Source organism: Salvelinus alpinus, chromosome 15, assembly GCF_045679555.1.
Source record: "Salvelinus alpinus chromosome 15, SLU_Salpinus.1, whole genome shotgun sequence".
Taxonomy (NCBI): Eukaryota; Metazoa; Chordata; class Actinopteri; order Salmoniformes; family Salmonidae; genus Salvelinus; species Salvelinus alpinus.
The window spans coordinates 38810369-38837934 of NC_092100.1; the positions used below are offsets into that span (position 1 = coordinate 38810369).

Sequence of the window (27566 nt, forward strand, 5' to 3'; positions counted from 1 at the left end):
TGATCAACTCTATGCGAAGGAGATGTGTTGAGCTGCATGTGGGAAATGGTGGTCACATCAGATACTGACTGGTTTTCTGATCCACGCCCCTACTTTTCTTTTAAGGTATCTGTGACCAACAGATACAGTTGATGTCGGAAGTTTACATACACCTTAGCCAAATACATTTAAACTCAGTTTTTCACAATTCCTGACATTTAATCCTAGTAAAAATGTCCTGTTTTAGGTCAGTTAGGATCACCACTATTTTAAGAATGTGAAAATGTCAGAATAATAGAAAGAATGATTTATTTCAGCTTTTATTTCTTTCATCACATTCCCAGTGGGTCAAAAATGTACATACACTCAAATAGTATTTGGTAGCATTGCCTTTAAATTGTTTAACTTGGGTCAAATGTTTTGGGTTGCCTTTCACAAGCTTCCCACAATAAATTGGGTGAATTTTCACCCCTTCCTCCTGACAGAGCTGATGTAACTGAGTCAGGTTTGTAGGCCTCCTTGCTCGCACACACTTTCTCAGTTCTGCCCATACATTTTCTATAGGATTGAGGTCAGGACTTTGTGATGGCCACTCCAATACCTTGACTTTGTTGTCCTTAAGCCATTTTGCCACAACTTTGGAAGTATGCTTGGGGTCGTTGTCCATTTGGAAGACCCATTTGTGACCAAGCTTCAACTTCCTGACTGATGTCTTGAGATGTTGCCTCAATATATCCACATAATTTTCCCTCCCCATGATGCCATCTATTTTGTGAAGTGCACCAGTCCCTCCTGCAGCAAAGCACCCCTACAACATGAGGCTGCCACCCCTGTGCGTCACGGTTGGGATGGTGTTCTTCGGCTTGCAAGCCTCCCCCTTTTTCCTCCAAACATAACAATGGTTATTATTGCCAAACAGTTCTATTATTGTTTCATCAGACCAGAGGACTGATGTACGATCTTTGTCCACATGTGCAGTTGCAAACCGTAGTCTGGCTTTTTTATGGCGGTTTTGGAGCAGTGGCTTCTTCCTTGCTGAGCGGCCTTTCAGGTTATGTCGATATATGACTCGTTTTACTGTGGATATAGATACTTTTGTACCCGTTTCCTCCAGCATCTTCACAAGGTCCTTTGCTGTTGTTCTGGGATTGATTTGCACTTTTCGCACCAAAGTACGTTCATCTCTAGGAGACAGAACGCGTCTCCTTCCTGAGCGGTATGACGGCTGCGTGGTCCCATGTTGTTTATACTTGCATACTATTGTTTGTACAGATGAACATGGTACCTTCAGGTGTTTGGAAATTGCTCCCAAGGATGAACCAGACTTGTGGAGGTCTACACTTTTTTTTCTGAGTTCTTGGCTGATTTCTTTTGATTTTCCCATGATGTCAAGCAAAGAGGCACTGTGTTTGAAGGTAGGCCCTGAAATACATCCACAGGTGCACCTCCAATTGACTCAATGATGTCAATTAGCCTATCAGAAGCTTCTAAAGTCATGACATCATTTTCTGGAAATTTCCAAGCTGTTTAAAGGCACAGTCAACTTAGTGTATGTAAGCTTCTAACCAACTGGAATTGTGATACAGTGAAATAATCCGTCTATAAACAATTGTTGGAAAAAGTACTTGTGTCATGCACAAAGTAGATGTCCTAACCGACTTGCCAAAACTATAGTTTGTTAACAAGACATTTGTGGAGTGGTTGAAAAACGAGTTTTAATGACTCCAACCTAAGTGTATGTAAACTTCCAACTTCAACTGTACGTCTGTATTCCCAGTCATTCAAAATCCATAGATTAGGGCCTAGTTTATTTCAATTGACTGATTTCCTTAAAAGGGAAAGGGGGATACCTAGTCAGTTGTACAACTGAATACATTCAACTGAAATGTCTTCCTTATATGAACTGTAACTCAGTAAAATCTTTGAAATAGTTTCATTTATATTTTTGGTCAGTGTACCCCAGAGTCAGATAGCATGCTAGTAGATACCCATGGACTTCCAGTCATTGCGCTAACGCTAGTTAGCATTGGCTGGCGAAACTACCTCTAACTTCCTTCATACTGGACACAGAGACATACAAATGGTATCAACAAGTCCATCTGACTCCGGGGAAGTAGATAAAGGGCCTCATTGCCAAAATCCTGAAGTATCCCTTTAAGCCTAAAATTGTACAACTTTTACTTGAAATGTTCCATATCTCATAGTAGCATTGAACAGCTAATACCTTCTCCTTTCATGGCAGATATACCATGACCAGACCTGGTAGCGTTCTATGTGTGTGTGTCAGTGTGACTGAGGGCAAAGGGAGCTGAGCTGCTATGCTATAGGCAGCAAGGTGACAGTGGCAGCCTGAGTATGGCTTTAGAAATGCTAAGACTTCCTCTAATCCGCCTATGACTGCGTACACACTGGTCATGTGACCTCTGGGTTCACATCGGGTGAGAGCCCGTCAGGCAGAGCCACAAAGAAGGTGTGGTTCTGTTTCCATAGAAACCGTGGCACAGCCGTGTGTGTGTGTCGCTTCAGTGTGTGTGTGTGTGTGTGTGTGTGTCATCCTCAGTGTGTTTGCCATTTTAAATCAGTTCCACTGGGTGTGTGGGTCAGTGAGGACAGCGTAGCTGTGAGGTTAATGCAGGCTCAATCTCTCACATGGGCACTCATGCTGAGCTAGCAATGTACTTTATTGACTGGTAGACTGGCCATTGTCTTAATGTCATGTGTGGCTTTGATTTTTTTCTGTCCATCTGTGTAGCAGATGAATAGATGGGAATGGGAAGCTGCCTGACTAATCGGCAACAGTATGCGAGCATAGCCTCAAATGACCGTTGTGTGTTTATGCGAAGAAATAAAGGGCATATCTGAAATGAGGTTCCAACTCCCTAGGTAAGGGCTCCACTTTTCAGCGTCACTTGGTGGAAATCCCTATTACCCCTCAATGTGTGAAAATTCTGTCATCACAACAACTTGTCTGATAACAATTACCTCACACAGTATGACTTATTATATTATTTGGAATTATTCAAAATTTTTGCTAGGTAGCGTTAGCTAGCGCTAGTCTGCACCTGTGCCAAAACTCTCCTATTTTTCATCCTACAGCTTGTTCTCTGTATTCTTTAAAAAAAATAGTGAGCCAACGTGTTTTCAGCACTTATTTTCGATGATTGATCAAAACAAATTCTCTCATGCTCTCTTGTCTCTCTGCGGAAGACATGTTGTGAGCATGATGTTTGGAAATCGCAATCAAATCGCAAGTCATATGGAATCATGAGAATCGCAATACATATATTGGCACCTAAATATCGCGATAATATCATATCGTGAGGTCCCTGGCAATTCCCAGCCCTAGTTTTCTGACAAAATACTTCACCTCACTTTTCAATAAAGACTTTCCAGAATATAGCTGGATATAATAATGTAATAATACAATATGTAATAGAAGTGTCTTTGGGGTAGCAGCGGTTTTGGTCAGGTTTTGAATGTCCATCTGTCCATTGGTGAGTGGACTGTTCCACAAGATCCATCACTTCAGAGGAAGAAGCAGTAACGTGAGAGCCTGGGGAAAACAGGCCACGGTCTGTTCTCCTTCCCCAAATCAAAACCACAAGGGAGTGTATGGTTATGCTCAGCCTCTGGGAGTGTTGGTTCACACAGGGGAGATGTTGAAATGCTGCTCTACTCTGCCCTACAGGCTCCTGCGAGGCCTTACCTGCTGACATCACTGATTGTGAAGTGACCTTTGACCCGGAGGTGCAAGCTGCACGTCAGTGTTAATTAGCTGCTCATGTCCGCTACCCTCCTCAGATCTTTCAGCAGTGCATTGTCCTGCTCTGGCTGACTGCAGCACAGCGCGGGAGGCTCTCACACAGCGCCAGGTAGGCAGGGCAAACTTGCGCACAGGACGAGGGGCCAGGTTGCCACGAAGGCGGCAGGCGGGGGTCATAGGGGTGGTGGTGGGGGGAGAGGGGAGGAAGGGGGGGGGGGGGGCAGAGAGAAGAGTGGGTCAGGCAGACAATAAGTATGGCCCAGATTAGGAATGGGATGAACACCCACAGACGAGAGGAGGAGATGCCTGCCCTCTATTCAGAGGATTACCATTTTGGATGAACTCCAGCCTGCCACAGTGGATTCGGAAGGCTAGGGCCTTTGACTTATGTGTCCAGGTTGAATGATGTTCAGGTGTTAGGCGCAAATCCCACCGCTGACGCCAATTTCTCTAGCGATGTGTTTCTGTGAGCCTGCCCCTCCTCAGTCCCTGTATGTGCCAGTCAGCGGTAAGAGGCCTTGCTATTACCCCACCACCACTCCCCCCCAGGAGCCAGCCAGAGCCTTGTTACCTCAACATCATCCACATTTTTACAGTGACATCACAAGTGCTTTAACAGCCTCCGTCTAGCACCACAATGTAATGATCTGTGAAATAACCAACCAGTGCGGTGCCCTTTACCACAATGAATTATGCGGCTCGTTTGACTAACCAGGGTCATCCAGAGCCATCTCGGTAGAGGAGACCTTGGACGAGACGACGTGTGTGTGCAGCCCTCTGTGGTGTGTGTAGACTACTGATGATTACTCCCAGGCTTCAATGACTAGCAAATGAATGAATGCAGAAGAGCTGATCGTACTACCAGGTGACATTCAGACTGAGGAGGATGCAGCTAGCCTACTCAGTGGGGTTGAGGGGTTGATTGGACCACCAGTGCAGTGTCACAACAAGCCTGGCTGAGTACACGACACAGTGAAGTGTAGTGTGACTAGTGTTTGCTAGAAGCTAAGACCATCTGTCCAGGCCAGGGCAGGCGATAGAGAGAAACAGGAGATGGTAGGCTTTACTCAGAAGAATGCAGCATTTTACCATTTAGCTTCCTCATGTCAGTATTGTGACTGACAGAGTATGTGTCCAGGTATGTAGCATCCTATGCCATTACAGACAGACTGGACAGACAGGAAATCCCCAGGCCCTTTATTTCCCTCTCAGTAACACTCTGCTGCAGCAGAGAGTTGTTCAACATTACAGCCATACACAGCCCTATGCCCCTCACTTCTAGTCTAGTGCTACTACCCACAGATAGTCCTGACTGAGTGGATTAATATTTGAAGATTCCAGTAGCCCTTTTAGATTGGAGAGACTTGAGGGACTCGCGAGGCAGTGCATTAGTGGCTGACCTGACCGCTTTCATAAATAACCTGAAGCTAGGGGTGCGGTTGGGGCACTGTTTTAGAGCTAAAAATGTCTGGCCCATGTCTGCATTCTGTGTTCGGTTCAGCTGACAGGTCACCAAGCTCACATGCTAATAAAGTTCAAACCAATGACATGCATAGCTTGTTGTGTCAAGACGATGTACACTGTGCAGGTTGGCATATTTAACAAGAGGACGTTGTCAGATCTATGCTTGGAAAAGCAGAAATGTGTGTTTGCGTTTGCGTGTGTGTACGTTGTGTGCGCACGTACTGTGTGTGTGTGTGTGTGTGTGTGTGTAATGACAGAGAGTGAGGTGATGATCAGATAGCAGCAAGTCCAGACAGTGGCTGTTATTGCAGGGCTTTATCTGCCGAATGTCTGCCTGCCTGCCGGAGGGGGGTGGGTCTGCAGAAACTCTAGCCCTAGCAATGGTGAAGGATTGCACCCATGTGTATACCGCCCGACACACCATGCTCTAAAGCAGGCACTGTGCTTTATTTACTCTGTCATCAATCACGATCAAGCTGCCGCTGGCCTCTTAAAGCAGAGGGCCCAGGCATGCAGGGCAGGAACTAGCATTACTTCTTTTATCAGCCTGAGTCCGGGCAGACAGCGGAGGCCAGCGCTCCACACGTCCTGATGGATCATTCCCCAACAGGAGACAACAGCAGTGGCCAGAGGTAGTCTGTCAGTTAGCCTAGTGATGACAGCCACAGTGGGAGAAGGCAGAGTTAAATCTCATCTGATCTTATCTCATGTCTACTTGGTCCAGCTACCCTCAATATCCTACCCCCCAATCTTTGCTTATATGTTTAGGCCTATGTGGGCACTTTAAATCATTTTTGTCCATGATAAAATTGGGGGATGCTAAGGTTGTTTTTTCTGTTGTCCCCCCCTATTTCTGGTCTTTGTCTTGTCGTGAATCCTCTGACGGTATGACAACATAAAGAGGTATGTGTACCTTCTTCCCAAGGCCCCCCCCAACGAGGTGATGCTCTTGCTCCCTCTGCTCCGGCTCCCCCACAGCATGTGAAGATAATGGAGTCCTCCGGCCCGGAGCCTGCCTCTCCTCCCCCCCCTCCACTTCCTGTCTCTTACAGGCTCCTGTGTTGAGCAGCACAGCTCATTGTTCACCTCTCATCTCTGTCTGCTCTGCTGGGATCGAGAGAGACGCCGGGGGAAAACGCAGGATTAATCTGTGCACTGGTGTCAGCAGTAGGATCCAGTTCTAACACAGAACAGGCTCAGCTTTGAGTCACAAGGTTGGAGAAGGCAGTGTTACCTAGCCTGGAGGGAAATATATAGGTGCAGTCAATATGAATTGGCTGTTTGTGAGCAACGCAGGGCAGAGCTGTGTCAGCGGGCCTTTGCTATCGCACAGTGGGGGGTTTAACAGAAATGCTGATATGTAAAAAGACCATACAAATCTAATTTGCATTTGAATTGAACTTGGCAATAGGAGCAAGTTATGTTTTCATTTAGTTGAAAGCCACACTCTACAAAATGTGCCTGATTCAAACTCTCACATTATTCGATGTGAAAGTTGGTCCAGAGGCTTACCTGGACTGGAACACCCTCAGCGGGTTGGAAACAACTAGAGGCATCAGGGGAAATGGAAAGAGTTGCCTGGAGTTTAACAGAGGACACTGCATCTTAACTCCACATCTACTGGATTGGTTGAACAGTGCAGACGAGAACCTCCCCCTGACATGTTTTCTCTCTCGTCGGGACCGTTAAGAAAGGAACGGAGCTCATGCGTTTCTTATACGCCAGATTCTTTAAGTTAGGACTGGAATGACTCGAACCGGGAAATGCATCTTTGGTCAGAAGGGAAGCATCAATCTGGAGTGTTTTGTATGTAGTTAATGTCCCCCGGAGGCAGCAGCAGCCCTGGGTTGAACCCTCCAGAGAGACCTGCGCCACGGTGTAGCCTAGACTGTCCAGGCAGGTTGATAAATGCCCCACGGGCCACATCGGTCATAAAGCCACAGCTATCAGCGTTCATTTAGTCGAGACCAAAGAGCTTCCACTCCGCCCCCCGTCCGTCTCTCCACCCTCTCCCAGGCAGCTCTGGACAGATTTAGCCGTGGCCTGATGATGTGTGCCGTGCTGTCTGGCCATTGAGGCCGGGCCATCTCTTTACCTCCCTGGCTGTCTGAGCAGTCGGTATAAAGGCGGCAGTCAAGGCAGGGCTGCCCATACATACTGATGTGTGTGTTACGAGGCCTGTCCCAGGAGAGACATAAATCTCTTAACATGCTCTTTCTCATTGGTGCTGACAGCTTAATCAATTTGCCTCCTCTTTGGATGACCTCTGTTATGCTGTGGCTCAGCCGTGTGGCCAGAATGAATGTCCTGGTCATCTAATAGCCCTCTATCTCCCGCTATGGCTCGCTGTCTTCAGCTCTCTCTCTTTCTCTCTCTTTTTCTCTGGGCATCTTCTAGCGATCTATTGATAGGATAGGCGCCTGTCAGTCATAAAGCGATAAAGCGAGTGGCATATTCATTTATTTTCTTTCACGTGTTTCACATAGCCAGCCATGCGGACTCATGGCGCATTTGCTATTTACCATGGATGTCACCAGAGATTCATGGATAGGGGGGGTCTGGGCATACTCCCCCAACATATTTTCATCGTGTATTTTTAAAGGAACAATGGGTGTAAAATCTATCAAAATAAGGTTATTTTTGGTCAAGGTTAGCTAAAGGTATACCAGTCTCATAGTTTGTGTGTAATGAACACGATGGGAGACAGAGAGCTGGTTTCAAGTGCAGGGCGCAGCAGGTGTTTATTGGTAAATGACCATAGGAGGAGGCAGGTAGCTGGGTCCAGGGGCAGGCAGAAAGTCATACACAGGGGGTCCAAAAAGGCAACAACACAGGCAGGGAAAAGGCTAGTAACGTCGTCCAGGAGATCAGGCAATAGATTGATAACAGGAAATCCAATAGGCTAAAGTACAGGCAGGGAATAGGCAAAAGGCGTCGTTAGTGATGCAGGCAAAAACTATCATACACGGCAGGAGTAAATCACGGGAAAAACAGAGCTCCGAATAGGCGTGTGTCACAAAACAAACAATACCTCACAATGATGCGGTGCAAAGAACTGAAGTAAATAGTGTGTGATAATGACATACAGGTGTGTGATCAGAATTCAGGCGTTTGGGATCTGGAGAGTGGGCTGCGTTCAGGGGCTCTATGTGTTTGAGAGTGTTAGCTGGAAGTAGACGTTCCATTAGGTTAGACACTGATCTAATATGACTTACTTAAATTATATCCAAATAAAGAAATTAAAGTCCACTCTGTCCCCATCCATCCAACAACAAAAGGCACAAAAATGGCTGTGCTACGTAGCCAAAATACTTTGGGATTTTATTTGGGGGGAGAGAGCGAGAGATGCAGGTCATGTTATACCATTAGAAAAAGACAGTATCATCCACAAAGGAGCAAAACTAAATTCAACTAATGAGCTAAATAAAATGGAAAAATAATTACGAATAAAATCTGATAAAGTACGATCCCAAACAAATATTACAACCTATATTAAGGAACTGCTCCTCCTGCTTCTCTCTTTTGATGCTTATTTTGTGGGTGGACGCATCAACGTGTACCTCCTATTTTTAAAGGTGGCAAAGCGGTCAATGACACTATTGTGGCTTAGTGGCCTAAGCACTTCACCCTCAATGGACATGGCTGCAAGATTTGCAAGCCTTTTCTGACCCATTGTCTTACGCAACCAGGATCGCAGCCTGCGCAGTGCACTAAAGGACCTTTCACCGGAGCAGCTGCTCACAGGAATTGTGAGGGCCACCTGAATGATTTCCTTCAGAGAAGGAAACATATCATCATCCAGGAGGTTATGCACAGCAACCATATCTTTGGGAGGACATCCGGCCTCTCCGGGCAAGAAAGTTTCTGGCCACCAACATCTCTTCTGTTATAACATCAATACCGTAGTGCTTGGCAAACTCAGTTAAGCATGATGTATCGAGGAATTTTTTTGAGTTGGGGCTGCATGCCTGTATGCCTTTGAGCAGACCTGCATCTACAGTCGAGAATCCATCTTGTCCAAACAGGGGAGCAACAACTCTGTTTTCATTGTTTGGGATCCCTGACAATTCTCTACCTAATCCCAAGGAGGCCTCCACCACACAATCTCTCTTTGTTTGCACTTTCTTGCTGCATCTGCCTCTGGAATATTGTGAATTTCACCGAGTGCTTTGGTTCTGTCATAAAGTTCTGTGGCAAATGCATCTGTGCGCTTGCCTATCAGTGTGTCACATACAGCTTGTTTGCCGAAACAAGCTTCTGCCAGATCTCCAGTCTCTTTCTGGAGGAACTTATGTCGTCCCTCAGTTACAGAAAGAAGAGACTGAAACATCAGTAAGAAATACACGGTGGAGAACTGAACACTATGTTCCACTGTGGCTTAAGCCCCCCTAAAATAGGCCTAGCGACGTCCCTGCTATTTACTGTGCTTTGATTTGACAACTGAACAAGCGTGGACTAGTTTATAAAAAAGGTCAAACTGAACGAATAAAGTACATCTATAACCCTTTGCCATTCATAAATCATGCAATGTGTTTATATCCATGATATCGCATCGGGACAAGTAAACCAAAGGATTTCCTAGGTTTCCTTTCCTAGGATGTTGGGGCTTGCCGAACAGTGATGCTAAAGTGTGTGTCTCGTCAGTCGGTGTAGCCTATCGAATCGGTGAGAGCCATCAATTTGGCTCCCTACTATGGATAGGCTACTGGTAGGCTTAGGCTTGTTGGTGATTTTATATGTAGATAAATGATGAAAACATTTTATGAAGATGGTGTATCGTAACTACACCAATAGGTGGTGGAGAGCCTCATTCTGGTTCAAATATGATAATTAGGGCTCTCACAGAATCCAGGCATTAAAATGGAATTCAACAATATTCCCAAAATGTATTGACCTAAATTCATTTGTCCAAGTTTATCATAAGATATGAACAACTTTATGAAAGGGCAACGAGAATGTCCGTGTGTACAGTTCGCATGTCTACCACTTTGTGTATTGATGCTAATGAAAACAGTCCTCTGGTAGATGGAAAGGCTTTCCCGAAAACCTTCTCAATTACATGCTAGCCTATGCTTACCATGATGTCAAATAATCAATGATATCATGATTATTTTCATCAATCCAGTGGGTATTTGTTTTGCGAAATCTACCATCACGTGTGCTGCAAAAACACCACTAAACAACTTATAAGTAAATCTGTAAATAAGACTTTAATCTCGAAGACAGGTTTAAGGTTCTCTTACTTAGAAAATATTTTCTGATTCTCATAGGCGTACACCCAGATGATATTCCCCCAAAATAACATCACACTGAATTAAAAAATGTTCAGTAAAGTCAAGTCTTTCTACACCAATAATACAGCAAAAAAAAAATCCAATCTGGGAGGGAACCCCCCCAGCCCCCGGAAGAATTCAGACCCCTTGACTTTTTCCACATTTTGTTACGTTACAGCCTTATTCTAAAATTGATTACATATATTTTTTCCTCATCAATCTACACACAATACCCCATAATGACAAAGCAAAAAAAGTTTTTCTTACATTTTCTAATTTTATCAAAAGAAACTGAAACATCACATTTACATAAGTATTCAGACCCTTTACTCAGTACTTTGTTGATGCACCTTTGGCAGCGATTTACAGCCTCAAGTTTTCTTGGTATGACGCTACAAGCATGGCACACCTGTATTTGTGGTTTCTCCCATTCTTCTCTGCAGATCCTCTCAAGCTCTGTCAGGTTGGAGGGGGAGCGTCGCTACACAGCTATTTTCAGGTCTCTACAGAGACTTTCAAGTCCGGGCTCTGGCTGGGACACTCAAGGACATTGCAACTTGTCCCGAAGCCACTCCTGCGTTGCCTTGGCTGTGTGCTTAGGATCGTTGTCCTGTTGGAAGGTGAACCGTTGCCCCATTCGGAGGTCCTGAGCGCTCTGGAGCAAGGATCTCTTTGTACTTTGCTCCGTTCATCTTTGCCTCGATCCTGACTAATCTCCCAGTCCCTACCGCTGAAAAACATCCCCACAGCATGATGCTGCCACCACCATGCTTCACCGTAGGGATGGTGTCAGGTTTCCTCCAGGTGTGATGCTTGGCATTCAGGCTAAAGAGTTCAATCTTGGTTTCATCAGACCAGAGAATCTTGTTTTTCATGGTCTGAGAGTCCTTTAGTTGCCTTATAGCAAACTCCAAGCGGGCTGTCATGTGCCTTTTACTGAGGAGTGTCTTCTGTCCGGCCACTACCATAAAGGCCTGATTTGGTGGAGTGATGCAGAGATGGTTGTCCTTCTGGAAGGTTCTCCCATCTCCACAGAGGAACTCTGAAGCTCTGTCAGAGTGACCATCTGGTTCTTGGTTACCTCCCTGACCAAGGCCCTTCTCCCCCGATTGCTCAGTTTGGCCGGGCAGCCAGCTCTAGGAAGAGTCTTGGTGGTTCCAGACTTCTTCCATTTAAGAATGATGGAGGCCACTGTGTTCTTGGGGACCTTCAATGCTGCAGACATTTTTTGGTACCCTTCCCCAGATCTGTGCCTCAACACAATCCTGTCTCAGAGCTCTATGGACAACCTAATGGCTTGTTTTTTTTCTCTGACATGCACTGTCAACTGTGGGACTGTATATAGACAGGTGTGTTCCTTTCCAATCATGTCCAATCAATTTAATTTACCACAGGTGATCAATGGAAACAGGATTCACCTGAGCTCAATTTCAAGTCTCATAGCAAAAGGTCTGAATACCTATGTAAATACGTTTTTTCTGTTTTATTTTGAATACATTTGCAAAAATAAAAAATGTTTTTGCTTTGTCATTTAATTTCTCTTTATGGGGTATTGTGTGTAGATTAAGGGGAACAATTTTTTTTAATCCATGTGGGAATAAGGCTGTAACAAAATGTGGGAAAAGGGAAGGGGCCTGACTACTTTACGAATGAACTGTATGTCCTGGTGTAAAAAACTGTTTCTCTCCTTCTCGCAATTTATAAAAAACATTGTACTCAGTTCTGTGTTCATGTTTGAATTGCATGTATGCACATATACTGTATTCAGTATTTTGTGCAGGTGTGTGTAATGTAGATTCCTTTGAACCGTTTCTACAGGACGCCGTGGTTTAATGGCTGGGGTTTTAACCTTCCCCGCGGTCAGTCACTACTGGACAAGTGGAATCAGGTTCCAGAGGGTATAGACGTTCTCATGACCCATGGACCTCCCCTCGGTGAGTTGAGTTCATATAACCGCCAAACACTCTATTCCACATCATAGTGTGTAGGATATTATCCCACAGACTGCTAAAACTGGTTGCACTTATTTGCCCGTATGATTACTGTGTCACTCATTCATTGCACATACTGGAAGTAATTTCACCGATAGCTGATATTCAATAAATAGGATGAAAACTGGAATCTCATGCTTATCTGAGCACTTGCGGTAATTTTCATTATTGTCACAATGTTAGAAATTAACATTTTAAGCATATTTCTTGGACAATTGCTGTTTTGAATGGCACTTTATGAGAATTCAGTATTGAAAAAATTCCCTGCTGTAAAACAGTATATTAGCAGATATATCAGTAGAGGTCAATTTTCCCCCTCCAAAAAATCTGAATCGGTATCGGACCCAAAATAACATATAGTTCGGGCTTTATCTGTTAGTAATGGAAGCAGAGTTTGGGTGACCTTTTCCTCACTGGAAAAAAACACGCACAACGAGCTACAAAGCCTGTGCAATGACGAGTTGGGTATTTTCGCCTCACCTGTATTTGCGTCTGCGTAGGTGGAGCCAAAAATGGAAGTGTCAAAAGGAGGTTTGGGGGAGAGTATGCTAATTAACCTTTCCACATAAAGTATAATTACATGAATGTACTGAGAAGGCTACGAGATAAGAATAAAACATGGACAATAATGGTAGATTATGAATAGTCCAGAGTAGGCCATCATAGGCCCATGCTTTAAATGAGGCTGGTCTTGTTGCCTATGTTTTTAATATTTAACTAAAATAATATTATTGTCTGTGTATTATATTGTTAATGTCTAGCCTACGTTGAAGCTATTACCAGTAAAAAAAATCTCTAATCAAATCAAATTTATTTATATAGCCCTTCGTACATCAGCTGATATCTCAAAGTGCTGTACAGAAACCCAGCCTAAAACCCCAAACAGCAAGCAATGCAGGTGTAGAAGCACGGTGGCAAGGAAAAACTCCATAGAAAGGCCAAAACCTAGGAAGAAACCTAGAGAGGAACCAGGCTATGAGGGGTGGCCAGTCCTCTTCTGGCTGTGCCGGGTGGAGATTATAACAGAACATGGCCAAGATGTTCAAATGTTCATAAATGACCAGCATGGTCAAATAATAATAATCACAGTAGTTGTCGAGGGTGCAGCAAGTCAGCACCTCAGGAGTAAATGTCAGTTGGCTTTTCATAGCCGATCATTAAGAGTATCTCTACCGCTCCTGCTTTCTCTAGAGAGTTGAAAACAGCAGGCCTGGGACAGGTAGCACGTCCGGTGAACAGGTCAGGGTTCCATAGCCGCAGGCCGAACAGTTGAAACTGGAGCAGCAGCACGGCCAGGTGGACTGGGGACAGCAAGGAGTCATCATGTCGGGTCGTCCTGAGGCATGATCCTAGGGCTCAGGTCCTCCGAGAGAGAGAAAGAAAGAGAGAGAGAGAATTAGAGAGAGCATACTTAAATTCACACAGGACACTGGATAAGACAGGAGAAGTACTCCAGATATAACAAACTGACCCTAGCCTCCCGACACATAAACTACTGCAGCATAAATACTGGAGGCTGAGAGAGGAGGGGTCAGGAGACACTGTGGCCCCATCCGATGATAACCTCGGACAGGGCCAAACAGGAAGGATATAACCCCACCCACTTTGCCAAGGCACAGCCCCCACACCACTAGAGGGATATCTTCAACCACCAACTTACCATCCTGAGACAAGGCCGAGTATAGCCCACAAAGATCTCCGCCACGGCACAACCCAAGGGGGGCGCCAACCCAGACGGGAAGATCACGTCAGTGACTCAACCCACTCAAGTGACGCACCCCTCCTAGGGACGGCATGAAAGAGCACCAGTAAGCCAGTGACTCAGCCCCTGTAATAGGGTTAGAGGCAGAGAATCCCAGTGGAGAGAGGGGAACCGGCCAGGCCGAGACAGCAAGGGCGGTTCGTTGCTCCAGAGCCTTTCCGTTCACCTTCACACTCCTGGGCCAGACTACACACAATCATATGACCCACTGAAGAGATAAGTCTTCAGTAAAGACTTAAAGGTTGAAACCGAGTCTGCGTCTCTCACATGGGTAGGCAGACCATTCCATAAAAATGGAGATCTATAGGAGAAAGCCCTGCCTCCAGCTGGTTGCTTAGAAATTCTAGGGACAATTAGGAGGCCTGCGTCTTGTGACCGTAGCGTACGTGTAGGTATGTACGGCAGTACCAACTCGGAAAGATAGGTAGGAGCAAGCCCATGTAACGCTTTGTAGGTTAACCGTAAAACCTTGAAATCAGCCCTTGCCTTAACAGGAAGCCAGTGTAGGGAGGCTAGCACTGGAGTAATATGATCACATTTTTGGGTTCTAGTCAGGATTCTAGCAGCCGTATTTAGCACTAACTGAAGTTTATTTAGTGCTTTATCCGGGTAGCCGGAAAGTAGAGCATTGCAGTAGTCTAACCTAGAAGTAACAAAAGCATGGATTAATTTTTCTGCATCATTTTTGGACAGAAAATTTAATGTATTGCCTATGTTCCATTCAAACATTCACAGCACATATGTTAGTAACACATTGTTTTGTAATGTAATTCCGAACAGCGTTAAGACGGGGGGAAATGTTGCCCTTAGTTTGTGCCTGACTGGTCTCACTACATGTTATAAATGAATTGTTGTTCAATGTATTTTCGTTACAAATGTATCTTTCTTATGCTTAATCCAGTGTGTGTTAATCAATCTATTGGCGTGGTTTGGGACAGGTTTCCGTGACTGGGTCCCCAAGGAGCTCCAGAGAGTGGGCTGTGTGGAGCTGCTGAACACGGTACAGCAGAGGGTCCGACCCAAGCTCCACGCCTTCGGTGGCATCCACGAGGGTGAGTTTTCTGTACCCTGTCCTCCATAGTCCTGGTTCTACGCAATAGCAGATTGGTAGAGTACTGACGTACAGCATCCATATTGTATTTGTATTTATTATGGATCCCCATTACATTACTTTTGCTGGACCCCAGGAAGAGTAGCTGCTGCCTTGGCACCTACTGTTTACACAATTATAGGAAGGAGTCCAATTTCAGGCAAAGCACTTCCTAACATGGATGCTGTACTAGGGCGACACTTAATACTGTATCAGTGGGGGCTATCCTGTGCCATGCATCTCTGGCTTAACAGACCTGTTATTCTCTCTTTTCTGACTCTGGTGTCTTATTTCTCTGTCCTCTGTCTGCAGGGTACGGCATTATGACGGATGGATGCACAACTTTTATCAACTCCTCCACCTGTACAGCCAGTTTCCAGCCCACCAACCCCCCCATCATATTCGACCTGCCCAACCCATAGAGCATCGGAAATAAACCAGCATTTTTTTAATCAAATGAGTTGTACTAAATGTTAATCTTCAAGATATTTGGCTTTTGTAAAAATGCTTGTAAAAATGCATGAAAATCTGATTCTGGTAATGAAATTATGAACTTTGTAAAATATTTCATATTTTCCAATTGTTTGCATTTGCTGCAATAACTGGTTTTCTGTGCCATTTGTCATGCTTTGTTTTCTCTCTGAAGACGTACAGTTGAAGTTGGAAGTTTACATACACTTAGGTTGGAGTCATTAAAACTGGTTTTTCAACCACTCCACAAACTATAGTTTTGGCAAGTCGGTTAGGACATCAACTTTGTGCATGACACAAGTCATTTTTCCAACAATTGTTTACAGACAGATTATTTCACTTATAATTCACTATCACAATTCCTGTGGGTCAGAGGTTTACATACACTAAATTGGCTGTGCCTTTAAACAGCTTGGAAAATTCCAGAAAATTATGTCATGGCTTTAAAAGCTTCTGATAGTCTAATTGACATCATTTGAGTCAATTGGAGGTGTACCTGTGGATATATTTCAAGGCCTACCTTCAAACTCAGTGCCTCCTTGCTTGAGATCATGGGAAAATCAGCCAAGACCTCAGGAAAAATAATTGTAGACCTCCACAAGTCTGGTTCATCCTTGGGAGCAAACACCTGAAGGTACCACATTCATCTGTACACACAATAGTACGCAAGTATAAACACCATGGGACTACGTAGCCATCATACCGCTCAGGAAGGAGACGCATTCTGTCTCTTAGAGATGTACATACTTTGGTGCGAAAAGAACAACAACAGCAAAGGACCTTGTGAAGATGCTGGAGGAAACGGGTACAAAAGTATCTATATCCACAGTAAAAGGAGTCATATATCGACATAACCTGAAAGGCTGCTCAGCAAGGAAGAAGCCACTGCTCCAAAACCGCCATAAAAAAGCCAGACTACGGTTTGCAACTGCACATGGGGCCAAAGATCGTACTTTTTGTAGAAATGTCCTCTGGTCTGATGAAACAAAAACAGAACTGTTTGGCCATAATGACCATCGTTATGTTTGAAGGAAATAGGGTCATGCTTGCAAGCCGAAGAACACCATCGCAACCGTGAAGCATGGAGGTGGCACCATCATGTTGTGAGGGTGCTTTGCTGCAGGAGGGACTGGTGCACTTCACAAAATAGATGGTATCATGAGGGAGGAAAATTATGTGGATATATTTGAAGCAACATCTCAAGTCATCAGTCAGGAAGTTAAAGCTTGGTCGCAAATGGGTCTTCCAAATGGACAATGGCCCCAAGCAAGCATACTTCCACAGTTGTGGCAAAATGGCTTAAGGACAACAAAGTCAAGGTATTGGAGTGGCCATCACAAAGCCCTGACCTCAATCCTATAGAAAATTTGTGGGCAGAACTGAAAAAGCGTGTGCGAGCAAGGAGGCCCACAAACCTGACTCAGTTACACCCGCTCTGTCAGGAGGAATGGGCCAAAATTCACCCAACTTATTGTGGGAAGCTTGTGGAAGGCAACCCGAAATGTTTGACCCAAGTTAAACAATTTAAAGGCAATGCTACCAAATACTAATTGAGTGTATGTAAACTTCTGACCCACTGGGAATGTGATGAAAGAAATAAAAGCTGAAATAATCATTCTCTACTATTATTCTGACATTTCACATTATTAAAATAAAGTGGTGATCCTAGACAGGGAATTTTTACTAGGATTAAAGGTCAGGAATTGTGAAAAACTGATTTTAAATGTATTTGGATAAGGTGTATGTAACCTTTCGACTTCAACCGTATACGCTTTTTGTCTGACAGGCAAGTACACTGCCTGACAGTAATCGTACCCTCTACATCAGCAATACTTGACCTCATGACGATAATAGAACATGCATTTGGCATTGTAACAAAAGTTATTTGGTCTCTGTTAAAGCCCTGTGTATTGTTGAAAATGAAACATTTTGAATATATGAAATGTTTCCAGTTATTATATACGGTAGTCCCTTGGGCTCTCACATTTGTTTTGGAAAAGTATGTACCGGTACATCATCTACCTTGATCTGGGTTACATTCAACAGGACGCAACATATTATGTATATTCTCAAATGTCCCCATCTTCCATGGAGTACATGTGAATTGGTGTTTGTGTGAATTTATATAGGCCCACTAAAGCCTTTCAAAAATGTATGTTACATGCTATTCAAAGCACACATGCATTTTCATCTCACTTTTATATTTTTATCGATATTCAGCAAACAGCTGTTTAAATTATATTTCACAGCTGCCGACGCAAAAGTGAGTTGTCCCCTAAAATACGGTAATAAGAATTTTGCTAATTATTTTTGTTTTGTTGCACAGTGTGAAAATGCGATCTTGCTAGCACGCAAAAAAGTTGCCAACAGTAGTCTTTTGTCATTGTAAATGCCTGTTTAGTTTCCTGGTTTATGAAACTTTTGTTTAACTTGTAATACATTTAGTTGCCTTTATATGCAAATAAAATTGCAATATTTGTACCTGTTGAATAGCTATACAGTTTTGTTTATTTTACCTTATATACATGAGTAGCGCAGCACACTAAAGGAATCCGTACATTGCTAAAGCATCCCCCTGTGTCTCGCTCCATTGGGTAGAGGTGAAGCTGTATCTGTGCACTATCTGTCCTCTCTAGGCCAGACTGATTAAGGGGTGGATTCAATCTTTATCAGTAAAGTTCACCGTTATATACAGATTGAATCAAGCCCTAAGTCTATTACTTATCCCCTGACTGACCGCAACATGGATTAATGTGTGCTCTTGACAAGGATGGCTGTGGCCCTATGCTGTCCTGACACCTACTATTGATTGGGAAGAATTGTCAGTGTGGCCTTGGTGTTGATGGATGTCAGGGGCATGGTGGGGAAGGAAGGCTGACTGCCACCCTGTGTGTGTATGTGTGTTTGGTTGATTGTCTCCGCTTGAAGGTAGAGAGCTGCAGAGCTGAGTAAAAAACTATCGGGAAAACACCAGCACAACAGACGACCATGTGTACTTGAAGGGTAGGAGGCATGAGTTTTTACTTACCAATGTAACCGCAGTGTAGTCAAGATCTGGTTACCTATAAGTACAAACATAGTTATGTTTTTGGGTGATTACATGTTAACTTATTTCCAGGTAACTTCTAAACTATACACAATGCACTATTTCTCAAAGTCATATGGAGGATCTACTCTGCTACAGAGTTCAAATGCTAGCTCAGTAGCTTGCTCAAGCTGGCTAACGTTAGCCACACCTCATGGTTTTCAGACTAGGTGGCTGTGTTATCTAGTGGGAACCCATTAGCACGGCAGGCTCTGGTGCCTTCTTGCCTTGGGCTCAAAACAAAAGAGAAAATCATACCTGCTAGCTCCAAAAGTGTAGTACCTCGTATGTTCTCCTTTTTGTTTTGTCAACTTTTTGCCATGTTCTCTGTGAAGTAGGCTACGGGAGTTTTGTAACTTTTTCCACCTTGGCTTAGTGCTAGCGCGCTAGCTGACTGACATCTGGAATCTATCTATTTTGACCCATTGAAATGCCCGCCTCCCTTTCGCTTTGGTAGCTAACTCTTTTAAAAGTTTAACCATCAGATGGGCCCCAACCATCAATCTGTAAGTCTCTGCTCTCTCTTTGCTTTTAGTCTGCGGTTATGCTTTAGTTGTGTTGTGTTCTAGCTGGTCTCGAGAAGTAAGGCTTTAGCTTGCTTACCATAACCATGGTGGATGGCTAGGCTAATAGCTAGTTGGCTAAATAGCTAACGTTAGCTACTTGACTAGCTTGCTGGCAAAGATCACTGCATATAGCTAACATTCTTTGATAGCTGGAGTTCCAAAACTTGGTTTACTTTAATGTACACTATATAAAAAAGTATGTGGACACATATAGTTGATTTTTATTAAAACACATAGAATGTCATTGTGTGCTGTAGTGTTATGATTTCCCTTTACTGGAACTAAGGGGCCTAGCCCAAACCATGAAAACAGCCCCAGACCATTATTCCTCCTCCACTAAACTTTACAGTTGGCACTATGCAATGGGGCAGGTAGCGTTCTCCTGGCATCCACCAAACCCAGATGTGTTCATCAGATTGCCAAATGGCGAAGTTTAATTCATCACTCTAGAGAACGCATTTCCACTGCTCCAGAGTCCAATGGCGGTGAGCTTTACACCACTCCAGTAGTGAGTGTTGCAACCGAGGACAGAGATTTCTACATGCTACGCACTTCAGCACTCGGCGGTCCACTTCTGTAAGCTTGTGTGTGGCCTACCACTTCCCGGCTAAGCCGTTGTTGCTCCTAGATGTTTCCACTTCAGAATAACAGCACTTACAGACCAGGGCAGCTCTAGCAGGACAGAAATTAGACAAACTGGCAGGAGAATGGCCTTACTTATCTCAGTGACTTTCAACGTGGCAGCGTCATAGGATGCCACCTTTCCAACAAGTCAGTGTTTGTCTATGGAGATTGCATGGCTGCGTGTTCGATTTTATACACCTGCCAGCAACGGGTGTGGCTGAAATAGCTGAATCCACAATCCAATTTGAAGGGGTGTCCACATACTTTTGTATATATAGTGTATGTAATGGGGATTGATAGACACACACAAACACAAACAATTCACACAATGATGTTATGAAACAATGAATGTGCAAATTGACGGGATAGCGCATTCTTGAGAGACGTGTATTGTGCATCTTAAAGGCTCTGCATGGTCAATCTGACATCTGCAGTGGCTGTACAGCATTTACTGCGATATGGCCTCTGTAGAAGTCAGGTATTCATGCTTCTTGCACTTCGCAGAGCTGTTGTGAATAAAGTTGTCAAGTCAGTGAGTTTCTGTTCATACAGGATCTCCCACCCCCACCTACCATCAGCGAATCATATCAATGCGGAGTTATAAAGAGCTATATGGAGCCCTATACATTGTATTTTTTTTTTTTAAATGGAAGCATATGGAGCTAGACTTTGCAAGCCTCCGGAGGCTGCACAGTTGCGTCACACCCTCTATACAGAGCCTATGGACAGCATTGCCAGATCAAGCATCAATAAACTATTAGCCACACTCCCCTTCTTCCTGGACTGCACCATCCCTGCAGCCTCCGCAATGCATTCGTTTACTGAGATGGGCACGAATCAGACAGGTGTCTTGTGTGCCATAAAACTGAATATATTTGCTACTGCTCGACTCAGAAATTATTGGTCGACTAACAGCCTATCGACCAAACAATCGACCAGTCGACTAATTGGGGTCAGTCTTAGAATTGACTGGCTTGCAGGGTCCTCCATATTACATCACACCCCCGGAAGGAAAAAAAAACTTCCGACTTGACTAAGCCCTTCTACGGAATTATGTCCAGTTTTATGTAATAATTACAAAAATTGAAAAGTGATGTGTAACTTTGCATTGGGACTTTTGATGCATATACTAATGCAAATCCATATGTTACATGTGGTTATGTTTATGCTACCTACCCTTTTTAAAAGCAGCGGGTGGGCATCCTGTTGCCTCTGACCACAGTTCATCAGCCATCAATTACCATCGGCCTAATTTCAGTTCATTTCCAGACAATTCTACATCAGCTAAAAATAAGAAGAAGCGGCTCCAGTGGACACGTTACCACCAACACTGGACAACAGAGTGGTGGAAAAACATAGCCTGGAACATGACAGTGAGTTCAGTTTACTTGAGTGGCCTGGTCAGTCCCCAGACCTCAACCCAATAGAGCATCTTCGGGATGAGATGGAACGGGCTGTTCACAGCATGAATGTAACGCTGTCCAATCTGCAGCAACTGTGTGATGCCATCGCGTCAGCATGGACCAACATCCCTGTGGAACGTTTCCAACACCTTGTAGAATTCCCCGAAGAATTCAGGCTGTTCTGGAGGCAAAGGGGGGTCCGACCCGGTACTAGATGGATGCACCTAATAAACTGTCTGGTGAATGTATCTCTCAGATATAGGACAAACACTTTATCGTTATTCAATGCATTTCTATGCTATAGGGTCTGGCTCCAGCATATGCTGTACCTTCTCAAGCCACAGATGCTGAGACATAGTAGTGTGTACTAGCTAGCTAGCTGCACATGTAACCTTTATTTAACTAGGCAAGTCAGTTAAGAACAAATCCTTATTTACAATGACAGCCTACCCCAGCCAAACCCAGACAACGCTGGGCCAATTGTGCACAGCCCTATGGAACTCGCAATCACAGCCAGATGTGATGCAGCCTGGATTCGAACCAGGGACTGCAGTGACACCTCTTGCACGGAGATGCCTTAGACCGCTGCGCCACTCGGGAGCCCAAAGCAACAGTGCTTAACATAACACCCTGGCATAGCACACTGAGCCCTGGAACAAAGCATGTTGGGCGGCGGGTAGCCTAGTGGTTAGAGCGTTTGGCCTGTAACTGAAAGGTTGCTAGATTGAATCCCCAAACTGACAAGGTAAACATCTGTAGTTCTGCCCCTGAACAAGGCAGTTAACCCACTGTTCCTAGGCTGTCATTGTAAATAAGAATCTGTTCCTAACTGACTTGCCTAGTAATAAAAGATTCTGACACGCCAAGTGAGCCAGTAAACATCTTGTAGAATGTTGAAAACAGAATGCTGCAGGTTGCATGGTCACTACCACAATGTTTGCATTTACAGTGTATGTAATATTTTTTTTTAAATGACACCTATGAATTATTTTCTAACATGTTTATGTCACTGCACACGTCATCTCTGTCAATGTAGGTAAGCTGGTGGAGCATGTGTGAGGGTTTGCTATTTGTCTGCAGTCAACGCGCTAAGGAGCCTGAACGTGACGTTTCTGACCAGATGTCGTCTAGATGTTTGAGGCTCCATGTGCCACTGCAAAACAACACCAACAAGATAGAGTGTGCAAAGCTGTCATCAAGGCAAAGGGTGGCTATTTGAAGAATCTCAAATATAAAATATATTTAGATTTGTTTAACACTTTTTTGTTTACTACATGATTCCATATGTGTTATTCCATAGTTTTGATGTCTTCACTATTATTCTACAATGTAGAATATAGTAAAAATAAAGAAAAACCCTTGAATGAGCAGGTGTTCTAAATCTTTTGAACAGTAGTGTAAATCCCAATAGTTTTTGGAAGGGGGGGCTCAGATCTGCCCCTGCCTACCCCACAACAATATGATAAATATGAGTTACAATTATAGTATCCACACATTTTGTTATTCCATGTTCCTTCTATCACAAAGATTTGATTTACTTTGCATAAAAAAGCCTGGGATTCAATCTGATTGCAGATCTGGACAATACGGCCTTTAAAGGTAATTTCAATTGACTGACATATGCAGCGTTTCCTGTGAATATTTGCGCAATGATTGTTTTCCCGACCTAACACCTCAAAAATAACGTACCACTCACTGTGGATATTTTTGTTGTTGTTGAAACCCTCTGGACCTCTCAATTCCGTTTCTTTTCATTAGAGGTGACTCCAGGCAACCCATTTCTAGTAAGAGCTTGAGGCGGTTACATATTGTGTCCTCTGGTTGGCTGCTTCTTTTGTTCATGACACTCATCACTGAGGACCCAGAGCAAGCCCCGTCATCTCAGACGGCGTTAGAGTTACACACATACAAATACACACTCACCCCACACAACATGCAACGACATAGGTTAGGGTGAAGCTGGCTCCCTCACACTCATACAATGACAGGCGTGCAAGGGGAAGTAACCCACTGTGGGAATTGAAGCGCAATGGATAACAACATCACCCAAATGTCTTGGCCTCTAGATGGATCAGTGGGGTCAGCAGGGTATTTCAGTTGGTCTAGGAAACACAGCAGGCCCTGAGGCCTAGCAGTGCCTTGTTGCAAGCTTCTACCTGTCAGAACAACTCAGTCAAATGCAGAGGAAGATTGACAGGGGCATGTCAGTATTAGTGTCCGTGGTAGTTGGTCAACAGGATGAGGAGCCTGTTTGCTTAACCCATTATTTGGGAAATAGTATTATTATTTAAAGGCAGCATTATGCTAAAATCAAGACATCACGTTTCTTACATTCTCTGTCTTTGTCCATCACTAAATCTTTACATTTTACCAATATTTTGTGATTGTTGTTTTAGTTAAATGTATTTTTCAAAACAATATGCCACAATTAAAGGAGTCATATACTATAGTGCTGGTAATCATTCATTCAGGTTTCATTCACAGTCTGTCCCCATGTTACCTTGCTTTATGTCCCTAGAGATGAACCTGCCAGAGGTGAGGGGATTTCAGATGCACAAAGAAAAACTGCTACACAAACAGAGGGACCATAAGAGGAGAGAGACAGACATCAGGAACCATGAGCCTGCTGATTCAATGCTGTGTCAGGAAGAGACTGTGTCAGGAAGACACTGTGTCAGGAAGAGCAGGAGAGAGCAGGGGAAGAGCATTACTGAACCTGCCTAGCTCACCCTGTCTGTTTACAAGCCACTCTGCTGCCACCTTACGTTTGGTCAATCCTGCTCAGGAAAGGATATTCTGCCCCCTTCTTGCCGTACATCTAACATGCTACTTCACTTGAAATAAGGACAACGATGCCCTCCTTTGGTCATAATTGGATAACCCTCCTTTATGCATTGGAGATGGGGCAGAGAAGTTTTCAATAACTCTCTTTATTCATCAAACGCATTCTGTTTTTTCTTTCCTTTTTTTTGCTATACATAAATCACTATTGATGACACAACACAAATCACTTGAATGAGCTTGATGGGTCATGTTTAGACGTCGTTACTGTATATGTAACAACATTAGTTATCCTCAGTGTAAACTAATGTATGAGCTTAATTCATTCTTTGTCCTGGAGCTCTGTGGCTCAGAGGCTCAGCTCTCTGTTGGTTTGTCCCAGGATCTGTACACTCTCCTGCAGTCCCTGAGCCTCTGTGTCCCTCTGGGGCATGGTCATTAGTACTCCTATACATCCCTTCCCAGCCCAGCACATGGAGAAACACCTCCTCTAACCCATACATGCCCTGGAAAAAAACACATACACAATCACAACACCCACACACATCATATTGTGGTGGCAGAATGGGGAGAGCTGTTGTAACTTCTCAAGGGATATGTTCTGTGTTGGACTGTGATGTTATGCCTTTCACAGACCCCTGGTATGTCTGCAACCTAGCACAATGCCATTGTGTTCTGGAACTGTTGCTTGTATAAAATAACTGCTGTGTACACAATATGATTGTAATTTTACCTCACACTATGTAAGGGACATGTAACCATTTACTCTTTGAGTTCTTCAAATTAAAACTTTGTTTGTCACATGCGCCGAATACAACACCGTGAAATGCTTACTTACAAGCCCTTTACCAACAATGCAGTTCAAGAAAGAGTTAAGTAAACTAAAGTAAAAAATAATAAAAAGTAAGACAATAAAATAACAATAACGAGGCTACAGTGAGGGAAAAAGTATTTGATCCCCTGCTGATTTTGTACGTTTGCCCACTGACAAAGAGATTATCAGTCTATAATTTTAATGGTAGGTTTATTTGAACAGTGAGAGACAGAATAACAACAAAAAAATCCAGAAAAACGCATGTCAAAAATGTTATAAATTGATTTGCATTTTAATGAGGGAAATAAGTATTTGACCCCTCTGCAAAACATGACTTAGTACTTGGTGGCAAAACCCTTGTTGGCAATCACAGGGGTCAGACTTTTCTTGTAGTTGGCCACCAGGTTTGCACACATCTCAGGAGGGATTTTGTCCCACTCCTCTTTGCAGATCTTCTCCAAGTCATTAAGGTTTCGAGGTTGACGTTTGGCAACTCGAACCTTCAGCTCCCTCCACAGATTTTCTATGGGATTAAGGTCTGGAGACTGGCTAGGCTACTCCAGGACCTTAATGTGCTTCTTCTTGAGCCACTCCTTTGTTGCCTTGGCCATGTGTTGTGGGTCATTGTCATGCTGGAATACCCATTTTCAATGCCCTGGCCGAGGGAAGGAGGTTCTCACCCAAGATTTGACGGTACATGGCCCCGTCCATCGTCCCTTTGATGCGGTGAAGTTGCCCTGTCCCCTTAGCAGATAAACATCCCCAAAGCATGTTTCCACCTCCATGTTTGACGGTGGGGATGGTGTTCTTGGGGTCATAGGCAGCATTCCACCTCCTCCAAACACGGCGAGTTGAGTTAATGCCAAAGAGCTCCATTTTGGTCTCATCTGACCACAACACTTTCACCCAGTTGTCCTCTGAATCATTCAGATGTTCATTGGCAAACTTCTTGGTGACTATGGTCCCAGCTGCCTTGAGATCATTGACAAGATCCTCCCGTGTAGTTCTGGGCTGATTCCTCACCGTTCTCATGATCATTGCAACTCCACAAGGTGAGATCTTGCATGGAGCCCCAGGCCGAGGGAGATTGACAGTTATTTTGTGTTTCTTCCATTTGCGAATAATCGCACCAACTGTTGTCACCTTCTCACCAAGCTGCTTGGCGATGGTCTTGTAGCCCATTCCAGCCTTGTGTAGGTCTACAATCTTGTCCCTGACATCCTTGGAGAGCTCTTTGGTCTTGGCCATGGTGGAGAGTTTGGAATCTGATTGATTGATTGCTTCTGTGGACGGGTGTCTTTTATACAGGTAACAAACTGAGATTAGGAGCACTCCCTTTAAGAGTGTGCTCCTAATCTCAGCTCGTTACCTGTATAAAAGACACCTGGGAGCCAGAAATCTTTCTGATTGAGAGGGGGTCAAATACTTATTTCCCTCATTAAAATGCAAATCAATTCATAACATTTTTTACATGCGTTTTTCTGGATTTTTTTGTTGTTATTCTGTCTCTCAATGTTCAAATAAACCTACCATTAAAATTATAGACTGATAATTTCTTTGTCAGTTGGCAAACGTACAAAATCAGCAGGGGATCAAATACTTTTTTCCCTCACTGTATATACAGTGGGTACGGGTACCGAGTCAATTTGCGGGGGTACAGGTTAGTCAAGGTCATTTGTACATGTAGGTAGGGGTAAAGTGACTATGCATAAATAATAAACAGCAAGTAGCAGCAGTGTAAAAACAAATTGGGGGGGGGGGGGGGGGGTGTCAATGTAAATAGTCCGGGTGGCTATTTGATGAATTGTTCAGCAGTCTTATGGCTTGGGGGTAGAAGCTGTTAAGGAGCCTTTTGGTCCTAGATTTGACGCTCCGGTACCGCTTGCCGTGCAGTAGCAGAGAGAACAGTCTATGACTTGGGTGATTGTCTTTGACAATTTTTTTGACTTTCCTCTGACACCACCTAGTACATAGGTCCTGGATGTCAGGAAGCTTGGCCCCAGTGATGAACTGGGCCGTACGCATTACCCTCTGTAGCACCTTATGGTCAGATACCAGGTGGTGATGAAACCGGTCAGGATGCTCTCGATGGTGCAGCTGTAGAACTTTTTGAGGATCTGGGGACCCATGCTAAATCTTTTCAGTCTCCTGAGGGGGAAAAGGTGATGTCGTGCCCTCTTCACGACTGTCTTGGTGTGTTTGGACCATGATAGTTCGTTGGTGACGTGGACACCAAGGAACTTGAAACTCTCAACCTGTTCCACTACAGCCCCGTCAATGTTAATGGGGGGCTGTTCGGCCTGCCTTTTCCTGTAGTCCACGATCCGCTCCTTTGTCTTGCTCACATTGAGAGAGAGGTTATTGTCCTGGCACCACACTGCCAGGTCTCTGACCTCCTCCCTATAGGCTGTCTCATCATTGTCAGTGATCAGGCCTACCACTGTTGTGTCATCAGCAAACTTAATGATGCTGTTGGAGTCGTGTTTGGCCACGCAGTTGT

At 44.1% G+C, this 27566-nt stretch overlaps 1 protein-coding gene across 2 annotated transcripts in view; it reads left to right on the forward strand.

Annotated features, from left to right (window-relative positions):
- Nucleotides 1-15902, forward strand: part of LOC139540030 (metallophosphoesterase MPPED2-like) — a 46984-nt gene extending 31082 nt beyond the window's left edge. For both annotated transcript variants that reach the window (XM_071343550.1, XM_071343549.1), the window contains exons 5-7: nucleotides 12298-12413; nucleotides 15171-15284; nucleotides 15635-15902. In XM_071343550.1, coding sequence (XP_071199651.1) covers nucleotides 12298-12413; nucleotides 15171-15284; nucleotides 15635-15744 — 340 coding nt within the window. In that variant the 3' untranslated portion in view covers nucleotides 15745-15902. The remainder of the gene's footprint in view (nucleotides 1-12297; nucleotides 12414-15170; nucleotides 15285-15634) is intronic.
- The last annotated feature ends 11664 nt before the right edge of the window (nucleotides 15903-27566 follow it).